A 14,207-nucleotide genomic window follows, 5' to 3' on the forward strand; every position below is an offset into this window, starting at 1 on the left:
CCGAAGCCAGACCGATTCTGTCTGCTCAGTCAGACCGATTCTGAACCTAAAATCCCTCGATTTTTTTCTAAAAAAATTCAAATTCAAGATGGAATCTCTCCGAGCAGTGATCTCCAGTCTGGAGGAGGGGGATTTTATGGTGTCGGTCGACATAAAGGATGCCTACTTACACGTCCCCATATATCCTCCACATCAGGCTTACCTGAGGTTTGCTGTTCAGGATTGTCATTACCAATTTCAGACGTTGCCGTTTGGTCTGTCCACGGCTCCGAGGATTTTCACCAAGGTTATGGCGGAAATGATGGTTCTCCTGCGCAAGCAGGGAATCACAATTATCCCGTACTTGGACGATCTCCTCATAAAGGCGAGATCCAAGGACCAATTGCTGAAAAACGTTGCGCTCTCACTGACGATTCTGCAAGAACATGGTTGGCTCCTAAACTTGCCAAAATCACAGTTGGTTCTGACAACACGGCTGTCGTTCCTAGGTATGATTCTGGATACAGAATTACAGAGAGTTTTTTCTTCCAGAGGAAAAAGCTCTGGAAATACAGAACATGGTGAAACAGATTCTGAAACCGGCAAGAGTGTCGATTCTTCAATACACTCGGTTGCTGGGGAAGATGGTGGCGGCCTGTGAGGCCATTCAGTTTGGCAGGTTCCACGCCAGAGTGTTTCAGTGGGACCTGTTGGACAAGTGGTCCGGGTCTCACCTGGACATGCACCGGAAAATAATCCTATCTTCCAGGACCAGGATCTCCCTCCTGTGGTGGCTGCACAGTTCTCACCTTCTGGAGGGACGCAGGTTCGGGATTCAGGATTGGATCCTGGTGACCAAAGATGCAAGTCTCCGAGACTGGGGAGCAGTCACACAGGGGAGACACTTTCAGGGAAAATGGTCAAGCCAGGAAGCTTGACTGCACATAAACATCCTGGAATTAAGGGCCATTTACAACGGCATTCTGCAGACAACATAACAGCAGCAGCGTACATAAACCGCCAGGGCGGAACAAAGAACAGAGCGGCGATGGCCGAGGCCACGAAAGTTCTTCGCTGGGCGGAGAGACATGCCAGCGCCCTGTCAGCAGTCTTCATTCCAGGAGTGGACAACTGGGAAGCAGACTTCCTCAGCAGACACGATCTCCATCCAGGAGAGTGGGGTCTTCATCAAGAGGTCTTTGCAGAAGTGAGAAGTCGTTGGGGAATTCCTCAAATAGAGATGATGGCGTCTCGCCTCAACAAGAAACTTCAGAGATATTGTTCCAGGTCGAGCGACCCTCAAGCAATAGCGGCGGACGCCCTAGTGACACCGTCAGTGTTTCTGACGGTCTATGTGTTCCCTCCACTTCCACTCATTCCAAAGGTGACAAAGATTATAAGAAGAACAAGGGTTCAGGTGATACTTATTGTTCCAGACTGGCCAAAGAGGGCCTGGTATCCAGATCTTCAGGAGTTGCTCATAGAAGATCCCTGGCCTCTTCCTCTACGGGAGGACCTGTTACAACAAGGACCGTGCGTGTATCAAGACTTACCGCGGCTGCGTTTGACGGCATGGCGGTTGAACGCCAAATCCTAGCCCGAAAGGGTATTCCCAGTGAAGTCATTCCCACACTTCTTCAGGCTAGAAAAGAAGTAACGGCAAAGCATTACCACCGTATTTGGAGGAAATATGTGTCTTGGTGTGAATCCAAGAAGGACCCTACGGAGGATTTTCAGCTGGGGCGTTTGCTCCATTTTTTGCAAGCAGGTGTGGATGCGGGCCTAAAGTTAGGCTCCATTAAAGTACAGATTTTGGCTTATCAATCTTTTTTCATAAAGAATTGGCCTCCCTTCCAGAAGTTCAGACCTTCGTGAAAGGCGTGCTGCACATCCAACCTCCATTTGTGGCCCCTGTGGCACCGTGGGAGCTTAATGTGGTATTGCAGTTCTTGCAATCCCCTTGGTTTGAACCTTTACGTAAGGTTGAGTTAAAATTCCTTACTTGGAAAGTAGCCATGTTGTTAGCCTTGGCATCCGCAAGGCGGGTATCTGAATTGGCGGCTTTGTCTCACAAAAGCCCCTATTTAATCTTCCATGCAGATTGAGCGGAGTTGAGAACTCGTCAACAATTTCTGCCAAAAGTGGTTTCATCATTTCACGTAAACCAGCCTATTGTGGTGCCAGTGGCTACTGACGCCTTGGCGGAATCGAAGTCTCTCGATGTGGTCAGAGCTTTGAAAATCTATGTCGCCAGAACGGCGCAAATTAGGAAAACAGAGGCTCTGTTTGTCCTGTGGGCTCCCAACAAGATTGGGGCTCCTGCTTCCAAGCAGACTATTGCACGCTGGATTTGTAATACGATTCAGCAGGCTCATTCTACGGCGGGATTGCCTTTACCGAAATCGGTGAAAGCCCATTCTACCAGAAAGGTGGGCTCATCCTGGGCGGCTGCCCGAGGGGTCTCGGCATTGCAGCTTTGCCGAGCTGCTACTTGGTCGGGTTCAAACACCTTTGCGAAGTTTTACAAGTTTGATACCCTGGCTGAGGAGGACCTCTTGTTTGGTCAGTCGGTGCTGCAGAGTCATCCGCACTCTCCCGCCCGTTATAGAGCTTTGGTATAAACCCCATGGTTCTTGAAGCATCCCCAGCATCCTCTAGGACGTATGAGAAAATAGGATTTTAATACCTACCGGTAAATCCTTTTCTCTTAGTCCGTAGAGGATGCTGGGCGCCCGTCCCAGTGCGGGCTGTATCTGCAGTTTGGTTATGGTTACACTCATGTTGAGTTAAGTTCAGTCAGTCTGTGGGTGATGTTGGTCATGCCGTTGCATGCGTTGTTGTTGAATGCCATGTTGTACGGCGTGTTTGAGGTGTGAGCTGGTATGTATCTCACCTTAGTTTTAAATATTAATTAAACCTTTTCCTCGAAATGTCCGTCTCCCTGGGCACAGTTCCTATAACTGGAGTCTGGAGGAGGGGCTTAGAGGGAGGAGCCAGTTCACACCCCTTTTAAAGTCTTAAAGTGCCCATGTCTCCTGCGGATCCCGTCTATACCCCATGGTTCTTGAAGCATCCCCAGCATCCTCTACAGACTAAGAGAAAAGGATTTACCGGTAGGTATTAAAATCCTATTTTATTTTTCTAAATTTCTTTAGGAACTTTTAATCTAGGGGTGCCGTGAAAAAAATTCTGATGCTTTAGGGCACTGTGACTCAAAGAAGTTTGGGGACCACTGCCCTACACTGTCATATATGCCCAGCACACCATCACATTGCAGATAAATGCACTCACTGTCAGATACAAAGGGCAACATCTATACAGGGACTGGCTTGTGAGACGCACCCAACTAGACTTTTTATAGCCTTGATTAAAATAAGCCGTAATATTGTTTGGCAAAATGTAAAACAAAACAGTTAAGAAATATACCTGTGCTCAATTTTACCAATATTGTACATTAACAAAATCCCTGTGTTTTTACTAGACACACAGATTTGCTGTATATTATCATTAGCAATGATAGCAAAAGTCTTTCTGTTTTATATACAGTGTATCCGGAAAGTATTCACAATGCTTCACTTTTTCCACATTTTGTTATGTTACAGCCTTATTCCAAAATGGAATAAACTAATTTTTCCCCTCAAAATTCTACACACAATACCCCATAATGACTATGTGAAAAAAGTTTGTTTGTGATTTTTGCAAATTTATTATAAATAAAAAACTAAGAAATCACATGTAAATAAGTATTCACAGCCTTTGCCATGAAGCTGAAAATTGAGCTCATGTGCATCCTGTTTCTACTGATCATCCTTGAGATGTTCCTACAGCTTAATTGGAGTCTACCTGTGGTAAATTCAGTTGATTGGACATGATTTGGAAAGGCATACACATGTCTATATAAGGTCCCATACTTGACAGTGCATTTCTGAGCACAAACTAAGCATGAAGTCAAAGGAATTGTCTGTTGACCTCCGAGACAGGATTGTCTCGAGGCACAAATCTGGGGAAGTGTACAGAAAAATATCTGCTGCTTTGAAGGTCCCAATGAGCACAGTGGTCTCCATCATCCGTAAATGGAAGAAGTTCGGAACCACCAGGACTCTTCCTAGAGCTATCCGGCCGTCTAAACTGAGCGATCGGGGAAGTAGGGCCCTAGTCAGAGAGGTAACCAAGAACCCGATGGTCACTCTGTCAGAGCTACAGCATTCCTCTGTGTAGAGAGGAGAACCTTCCAGAAGGACAACCATCTCTGCAGCAATCCACCAAACAGGCCTGTGTGGTAGAGTAGCCAGACGGAAGTCACTCCTTAGTAAAAAGCACATGACAGCCCGCCTGGAGTTTGCCAAAATGCACCTGAAGGACTCTCAGACCACGAGAAACAAAATTCTCTGGTCTGATGAGACAAAGCTTGAACTCTTTGGCGTGAATGCCAGGCGTCATGTTTGTAGGAAACCAGGCACCGCTCATCACCAGGCCAATACTATCCCTACAGTAAAGCATAGTGGTTGCAGCATCATGCTGTGGGGATGTTTTTCAGTGGCAGGAACTGGGAGACTAGTCAGTATAGAGGGAAAGATGAATGCAGCAATATACAGACATATCCTGGATGAAAACCTGCTCCAGAGCACTCTTGACCTCAGACTAGGGCAACGGTTCATCTTTCAGCAGGACAACGACCCTAAGCACACAGCCAAGATATCAAAAGAGTGGCTTCAGGACAACTCTGAATGTCCTTTAGTGGCCCAGCCAGAGCCCAGACTTGAATCCAATTGAACATCTCTGGAGAGATCTGAAAACGGCTGTGCACCGACGCTTCCCATCCAACTTGATAGAGCTTGAGAGGTGCTGCAAAGAGGAATGGGCGAAACTGCCGAAAGATAGGTGTGCCAAGCTTGTGGCATCATATTCAAAAAGACTTGAGGCTGTAATTGCTGCCAAAGCTGCATCAACAAAGTATTGAGCAAAGGCTGTGAATACTTATGTACATGTGATGTCTTAGTTTTTTATTTTTAATAAATTTTGAAAAATCTAAAAAAAAAATTTTTACATTGTCATTATGGGGTATTGTGTGTAGAATTTTGAGGGAAAAAATGTATTTATTCCAATGTGGAATAAGGCTGTAACATAACAAAATGTGGAAAAAGTGAAGCGCTGTGAATACTTTCTAGATGCACTGTACATACAGTATATGGCATTAATATTGCCATGCAGTTGGTGCCATGTACTGTACAATATGAGTAAAACCAAGTGCTGTCATATTTATTTTCTGGTATATGCCAGTTTAGGTCTGTATATGTTATATTCAGCACTGGATTACCTAGGAACTAGTAGCATCATGGAGGTCCATAAAAAATCCATGGAAGGGTTATACAGATGGAGCCTCGCTCATCTATACCGTCTATGGCGTTTGGCCCGATCACGGAGTAGCAGTGTGCCGGGTCGCAGGGTGGAGCACAGAGCTTAGTGCGGCGTATGGCGTTACCAGTGAGTGTAATACCAGCGATCATCCACCAGATGTCGCTTTTGAAAATCACCATTGCGCATGCGTGAGGTATCCAATAAAATACTATAGTGCAAGACTCACCATTGTGCATGAGTGAGGTCTCCATTGAAATACACTATAGTGCAAGAACTTCTTTACTGTATATATCTGTGGCTATGTTGGCCTAATGGTATTGCCAATGGGTACCACGCACTTCACCATTCTGTGTTTAATAGCAGCTCTATCTGCATCCGAAATTAAACGTTACAGTGTTTTCCAGGAAAGCACTGTAGCAGAGCATTTTGTATGCAAATACAGACAGTCACACACAGAATATAGGCATGCTGCATATTATTTAAATCAGCAGAAGCTGCTTGTGCGTCCTATTACATTACTTTGTGTCTAAGACACATTTTCAAAGGGAAAAAAACGCAAACAAAGTAGATTGGCGCTACTGAGTCTCGCTGTGGCATGGTGTGACTTTAAGGGCTGTTTAGAGTGACTGGAACAAGGATCTAAGAGGACACATCTGTAGATTGGCTCAGCGTCTCCAATGCACACAAGAAAAGCATAGTTCAGAGTTCTACACAGCATTGCATAGTGGTATCACCGATGATTGCCATGCCCGTGAGCTAGGGTTCGATTCCTGCAAAGGACACACTTGTATTGCATATCTGTGTAAATATTTGCATCTACTGTTTTTTTTCCTAATTTTGCCAAAACAAGTCCCGTCATACTTTGTATACAGTCTTATAGGCCCTACACATTGGCCGATCCACCGCCGAGCTGCCCGACGGCGGCTACGGCCGACGGGCGACCCGGCGGCGGGGAAGCAGTGACGGGGGGAGTGAAATTTCTTCACTCCCCCCCCGTCACGCGGCTCCATTGAAATGCAGGCAAATATGGACGAGATCGTCCATATTGGCCTGCATGCACAGCCGACGGGGGACCAGCGATGAACGAGCGCGGGGCCGCGCATCGTTCATCGCTGGAGCCTCCACACTGAAAGATATGAACGAGTTCTCGTTCATTTATGAACGAGATCGTTCATATCTTTAACACAAATCGACATGTGTGTAGGGCCCTTTAGACATGCACACAGATATACAGTCGAAATTAGAAAAAAGCAGTAGGTGCTACTTATTACACAAATATAGAAGTGTGACAAATACTCCGTTTAGGTGGAGAACCTGCAATAATGAGGGAGGCTCCATCTCTATGTCTGGAAAAAAAAGACGATACAGATTTAGAAATCACTGTTTAGTCCTAAGGCTGCCATTAACGTTATTTGTTTTATATTTTCCGAAATTCAACACAGGGTCTCATTTAAATATTCAAAATTCAGATATGCCCCTGAACAATCAATGCTTCTGGGCAACATGTGTAAATGCAATTTTGTGTTTTTAATTTTTCCATACAAGAAAAATACTAACTGCTTTTGTACATATCACTCAAATATTGGGCAGCTTTAATTTACCTCTAGAATTTAAAGTTGAGCTAAGAAATGCCCCATCTTCTAAACTTTGGATAATGCTGACTATTACACCAGGATTCCAGAGAGGTAAGTTTTGAAAAAGTGAGTGCACCCATTATAGATACGCCACTGGCGCATGGGCGCATGTTAAGAGAGGAGAAAGCGCCACGTATGTGCTAGTTGATAGATGCAGACAGGGACAAAGACGCATCTGTACTATGGGGGTGATTCCGAGTTGTTCACTCGCTAGTAGATTTTAACAGCATTGCACACGCTAGGCCGCCGCCCTCTGGGAGTGTATCTTAGCATAGCAGAATTGCGAACGAAAGATTAGCACAATTGCGAATAGAAAATTCTTAGCAGTTTCTGAGTAGCTCGAAACTTACTCCTACACTGCTCAGCCCGTTTTGTTCCTGGTTTGACGTCACAAACACGCCCTGCGTTCGGCCAGCCACTCCCCCGTTTCTCCAGACACTCCTGCGTTTTATCCAGGCACGCCTGCGTTTTTCCGCACACTCCCAGAAAACGGTCAGTTTCCGCCCAGAAACACCCACTTCCTGTCAATCACACTCCGGTCACTTCAACGATGAAAATTCTTCGTTCGGACGTGAGTAAATCTACTAAGTTTTGTGCTAAAATATTTAGCGCATGCGCACTGCGTACCATGCGCATGCGCATTTTTGCCTTAATCGCTCCGTTGCGAGAATCGGCAACGAGCGAACAACTCGGAATGACCCCCTATATGCAGCTGGTGCACATAGTGGATGATAATGATGGCAACCAGCACTAGCACACCACTTGTATAACGCTATTTGCGAATGCTCCACTGACATTATTTGGTGCATTCTTTGTTGTGCTGCCATATGTTTATGTTTTTCTGTACTTGTTCAAACAAAACATGAGAGTATGTTCTCATATGTAAGAGAGTCCTTGCTGTGCGGCAACAACAGACCACAAATCACCGGGAAAATGGTGCGGCAGCCATTTTCTTGGTGTTTTGTGCATACGCGGTAGAGAAATCGATGGAAAAATGCCTGCCGCCCTATTTTTACGGAGATATGCGTATGCCCTTTAGAGTCTGAGCTTCTAGTGCTCAGACTCTACACAGTGTTACCGGCTAGAGAGAAGGTGGCCGAACGGAGGCTGCACACGGGCCTCCTCCTCTTTTAAAATGCCCCTGCACCCATAATTATTCTTTGCTTTCTGGAGTTCCGCATTGGCCAGTTCTGCAGAACACAAGAAATTGCTGGGAAAATGGTGCAGCGGCCATTTTTTTTTGTGATTTGCGCATGTACAATAGTGTAGTCTCCGGGAATGTGATATAGGCGCCATAGCACCGAAGACCTGTGCTTGCGTAGTAGACTCTGGCACAAAGCCAAAGTCTACTGTGCCTCTAGACAGGAGGGGGCCAGCAAGGAGTCTGCAGACAGGTCCTCTCTTCTCTTATACCACCTCTGTTGATGCAAGTGGGACATACAGTACTGTAAGCGTATATGATGTACAGAGCCTATAGAAAAACATCACACCCTGTCAAAATACTTCCCTTCCGTCACACCCTTGAAAATAAAATTAATGATATCAAACTTTTTCTAGCTGTATTTACATATTCATGAATTCATGTGAAAAGCTTTTACTTTTCCTCTGAATACTGTTCAAAGCATTTTTAAGAAGTGGATGGAGTATGGCACCAACATATCCGATAGGTGCACACTTGCTTCTTATCCCAGTGCTATCTTGTGATGTCTTGACAAAGGTCATGTTTCGTTGACAGACCATCTGGGGAATGTATTTGTGAGTAACTAATTAAAATTTAAAACCTGCTACTTTCGGTGAGTGCCTACTGTTCTGGTTTATTATATTACGGGTCAAATCAGCCTGTGTGGAGCACCGCCTTGTGGTGAACTGATGGAGCTTGGAGTGCGGATTCATGGATAATTACATTAATAATGTGAGAGTGACAAAAAGTAAAACAATAAAAACATTAGTACCCCTCAGGTCCAGCCCCAGGCACCTAAGCGCTGCAGCACATGGGGTAGCAGTAGGGGGATCCGTCGCCACACAACACAGAGCTCCAGTCCCAGACAGTCACACACACTGTCGGCGCTGCTGAGGAAGGAGCTGAGAGTAAAATGACGCTGCCTCACTCTCAGCTCCGGGACGTCACGCAAATCCCAGTGGCTGCAGCAGTGAGTATGAAATCCTGCGAGAGTCTGACTGCAGGCTGCAGCAGCACCTCGGCGGGCGGCGCTGACCGCGGCCATGTCCTGGGGAAATCGGAGACACAGCAGAATCATGCTGTGCCCTGATTTCAGTGCCAGCGGCATTTGCTACTCGGGGAGAGTGTGGGGGCCCCAGATGTGTGGGGGCCCCTGGACAACAGCCCCTGTCACTCCTACTTGGATCCGGCCATGCTCGACAACCATCTCACAAGCTTTACAAAAAGCTGGCCTGTATGCAGGGTGGCAAGAAGGAAGCCTCTTCTCAACCACTTGCTTAGTATTGTTGCAGCCAGACTGGGCTTTCCCTGATATGATGTGACCAGTCAGAGACACCCACTGGGCAGCTGCCTCCAGCAGCCTCCAATCTCGGAGGGACCTCCATGTCCATGTGCCCCCACGGCTCTGCCTCCAATTTGTCCTGATCATTGCTGGCCACAGTGATCAGACAGCCCGGCTTCACTCCCCTTAACTTTAATTTTTAGAGCTGTTGCCTTTTTTGTTAGTTGAGTAATATAGGCTGACTATATTATCCCTTTAAACTGGGACGCTCATGAATTACACAGGTAATTCATCAATATAAGGTGAACTGTATAAATAAAGCTGAAAAAAATAGATTTTATGTATTTTCCAGAGTGTAATGTGACAAAAGGTAAGGATTTTGACAAGGTGTGATGACTTTCTATGATTATTATTATTATCCTTCATTTATATTTATATAAACTCTGTATGCCAGGTGCATACTGTATATCTTATTCACATAGGGCTGTATTCAATAAGTGTCGGAAGCTGCCGTCTTGTTGGAAAGATGGCAGCTTCCGACAGTTTTCGGTCAGAAGGGGTTCCGACCTATTCATTAGGGCCCCATTTTTTCCAAAAAGTCGGGAAACCCAACTTGTCGGAAACCTGTCGGAATACACGCGGATCGGCAGCTTCAGCCGCCGAGCCGCGCGTGTTGTCGGAAGCGCGGCCAAGCCCGACAGGTTTTAGCCCCGTTTCCGACAATGTCAATCTGACTATAAAAAAAGTCAGTGTCAGGAATGGGCCAAACCTGTCGGGTTTGGCCTCGGCACTGAATACTGACCTGTCGGATCCTTTCCGACAGGTCACTGAATATACCCATAAGTGATGCGAATATAACCCTGTCACTAAATCTAAAAATTTTTAACAGATCGTGGACACTAGGGTGGCCAATCCCGGGAACGGGATCAGCAAGATTCCGGGACTAAGGCCAAAAATCGGCCGGGATTCAATCCCGGGATTGGAAGCTCCAATCCCAGGGATTACGGGATCAGACGGCCCTTTGTGTTTTAATGCTGGGCAGCGTTGAACGTCCTCAGGAGGCTCAGATGCTGCCCTGCTCCCTCCTCCCGGCTCCCCCTGCGCAGTGTGACGTGAAGTCAGAGGTCAGGCTACGCAGTAAGCCGTCCACCACCGCGCCCGAAGGAAGTGCCCCACCTGCCCGCCCCCATAGTATGGGGAGTTATGTGTGCGGAGCGGGGCTGGTGGGGAGGGTTGGTGCGAGGCGGAGGGGGGGGGGGGGGGGGTAGACACATAGGAAAAAAGCCGATACCCGGGATTGAAAAAATAGCCCGGGATTGGCCACCCCAGTGGACACTCGATTTAACAGTGGGCAGTGTATGTTCCTTTTGGGGTGCCTATAAGAACATTTCAGTTTTTGAGTTTAGTACTCCTTTAAGTCCTTTGCTTTTATACCCTTTTCCTATGATAGAATTTACTGTTCATTAACCAGTATTCCATTACTTAATTATCAATAAATAAAAAAAATGTAACAAAAAATGATTTTTATAATTATAGAAACGTCCCTCTATATTCTCTGGAATTTATTTCTGAATATTCTTTTTCTTCGCCTTAACAGATGGCCATAATATGTTTGACACAGTATCACTTGTTGAGGAAGAAATGGATGGAAAACAGAACGGCAGTCAAGAGATAGACATCTGTGCAGGTCAGTGACATTCATCTGTTAACTTTATTAACTATGACAGGAGTGGTGTGAGAACTTTTATAAACAATTAGTTTAGATAGCCTTCTAACCAAACAAAATGATTTCCCTCTCTCAGGGTGAGAGGTCTTAACGTCATTCTCACAAATCAGACATTTTAGCACAGTACTTACAGCCAGTAATCACAGTCTATTCCCCAGGTAGTAAAAGACTGAGAATAGTAACTGACACACCTTGTATTATGTGTTCTGAGAAATTAATGCTGACAGTTCGTCTCTGTTCACCAGACAGTAGCCAGGAACTAACATTTATATTGTCGACGAAAATTTCAACTTAGTTAATCGTTGACGACAGTTCTATTGTAGGACTAAAATGAATAAATTAGACTAAAATTAAAACTGAGATTCACTGGCTAAATCTTGACTAAAACAAACCAAAAAAAAAAGCGACTAAGACAAATTAACACTGGAAGTAGGGTTTTAATTTTTGAAAGATCAATTATGTGTTCTAGATATTTGCAGAAAGTAAATATGACCTGCTCTGAAGGAAATATGATTGTGTATTGCACTTGTTTGTTCTAACAAATTTAAAGCATTCATTTGTATATGATATATGGGAGTACTGGGGTAAGTCAGGCTCAGTATTTTGCACATTCTCAGCCTGCTGAGCCTAGATTACTAAGCACATAGGGGGTCATTCCGAGTTGATCGCTCGCTAGCAGTTTTTAGCAGCCATGCAAACGCTATGCTGCCTCCCACTGGGAGTGTATTTTAGCTTAGCAGAAGTGCGAACGAAAGGATCGCAGAGCGGCTACAAAGTTTTTTTGTGCAGTTTCAGAGTAGCTCAAAACCTACTCAGCGCTTGCGATTACTTCAGTCTGTTTAGTTCCTGTTTTTACTTCACAAACACGCCCTGCGTTCTCCCAGCCAGGCCTGCGTTTTTCCTGGCACGCCTGCGTTTTTTCGATCACTCCCTGAAAATGGCCAGTTGCCACCCAGAAACGCCCACTTCATGTTAATCACTCTGCGGTCAGCAATGTGACTGAAATGCTTCGCTAGACCCTGTGTGAAAAAACATAGTTCGTTGTAATAGTACATCACACGTGCGCATTGCGCCGCATGCGCAGAAGTGCCGTTTTTTTGCCTCATCGCTGCACAGCGAACGAATGCAGCTAGCGATCAACTCGGAATGACCACCACAGTTAAAGTAATGCAGACTCCTCAAGGGAATTTTAGAGAAATGTTCTTCAGCAAAATCCATTATAGTATCATTAAATTGTTTGCAAAACTAATCCCACTCTATGGGTGTTGTGAACACCCACGAGTGGGAATAGCCCCTGTTAGCCGGGATTCCGGCTGGCGGCATTGTCAGTGGTTGGGATTCCGGCGTCGGTATCCTGACCGCTGGGATCCCGACTGACGGAAATGTAACTACATCCCCCAGGAATATAGCTCCCATTATCAACTTTATATATACCCCATCCAAAGCCGAGATTTCAGATAGACTTCAGCCACCTTTTTTCAGGACACAAAGGAGTTGCAATACTGAAGAGTAAAGAAAGAAGCCGTCTCCTTTGCATTTACTAAGCTTTGATAAATAAGGGGCAACATGTCTGAATCTGTGCAGGAATTCCAATCCCAAGGTTGGATTGCACGTCAGTTGCAAGACATCACATGGAGGTAACTGGGGCACGATGTTTCTTCATCCACCAGAGAGATTATAAAGAATTTCCCCATCTTGTTTACTCATATATATTTCTCAACTATCAAATAAATAAATGTAATCCAATACTAACTTGAGACAGTAGGTGGCAGTAGTACTCAGTCTGAATAGGACTCTAGAATTCATTTTGTAACATATTTATTATTTACTACACCAGACATTTTTATGGACAACCTGCGCACTGCATCACATAGTGAGAAAGTACATTGGGAGACAAATGAAAATGACATTCTACAAGTAGAAATTGATTCAGACACCTATTCCGGTAAGTGGTGGTAACATGTGGCTCTGCATTTGGGAAAAATCAGCCATTCCCCTGATGTGCCCAGACAATACACATTTCCTTTTAAAGCCATGCAGCTATCAGCTTTGTCGCATGCTGGACTTGGGACTGTCTTACAAATATCTGGACGGTTCGGGTTTATTGGCCTTAATCAGGTGGGATCGCAATTGCAAAGCTGCTCTTATCAGTTTTGTATTATGATCCTTGGCAATGCAAATGCAGGAGGAGTCGCATACGACCACCTTCCTGGATTTGCGATTGACTTACTCAGACTTGCAGTCGCAGGGAGGCTAGTGACCCTAAGGAAACGGCAACAGCGGCGCAGTCCTTGGCCTCGCCACATCCGTAAAATGGGAGCGACACTTCCCTAATGTCCCCAACACCGGCTGCCTCCGCCCCGTGAACGTCTCTGCCTGTTAGTCAGGCAGAGGCAGTCGTATATCTCAGATGCGATCGCAGGACCCGTTCTGCACATTCGCAGAATGGGTCCTGTGCATGCAGTCAGCCACTTCTGCGACTGGAGCTGAATGCGGCCTATGTGCAGTTATTAGAGAGAGAGATTAAGGGGCTAATTCAGAAAGGATAGTAAATTCTGCTAATCAGCAGAATTTGCTATCCTTTGGATTGCATACTGGAGGCCGCCCATCGCTGGGCAAGGCCGCCCAACATGCTGAACGGCGCCTCCCCTCCTTGATGAAGCAGAAATTGCGATCGCCTCGCGATTTCTGCTTCATCGTAAAAAATCTTGATGCCTCCTGCCGAAACAGCTTAAGAACCCATTGCGGCGGCTGCGTGTGACGTTCCCGACACGTTCGCACCGCCCCCACCATTCGCGTCGCTCCGGACCCGCAACGCTCCGTCTCTTCCCTAGAAACAGAGCATTTTTAGAACTGGTGATGTTGCCCGTGGCAACCAATCAGATTCTACTTACCATTTATCAAGCTGCTTCTAGCAGATCGTAGATATAATCTGATTGGTTGCTATAGGCAACATCACCAGTTGTAAAAATCTCCCACCTTAGTAAATTTACCCCATAGTCTTTAAAACTGTGTATGCAAATAAAATAAATGTACAGTTTTCAAATT

The 14,207-nt window shown here is 45.6% G+C and overlaps 1 protein-coding gene across 1 annotated transcript in view; it reads left to right on the top strand.

Moving 5' to 3' along the window:
• The window catches only part of LOC134949169 (zinc finger protein 614-like), a 58,483-nt gene that overhangs the window by 26,891 nt on the left and 17,385 nt on the right, over nt 1-14,207 (top strand). The window contains exons 5-6 of the mRNA XM_063937591.1: nt 11,031-11,120; nt 12,997-13,104. Coding sequence (XP_063793661.1) covers nt 11,031-11,120; nt 12,997-13,104 — 198 coding nt within the window. The remainder of the gene's footprint in view (nt 1-11,030; nt 11,121-12,996; nt 13,105-14,207) is intronic.

This window comes from Pseudophryne corroboree, chromosome 8 (assembly GCF_028390025.1).
Source record: "Pseudophryne corroboree isolate aPseCor3 chromosome 8, aPseCor3.hap2, whole genome shotgun sequence".
Taxonomy (NCBI): domain Eukaryota; kingdom Metazoa; phylum Chordata; class Amphibia; order Anura; family Myobatrachidae; genus Pseudophryne; species Pseudophryne corroboree.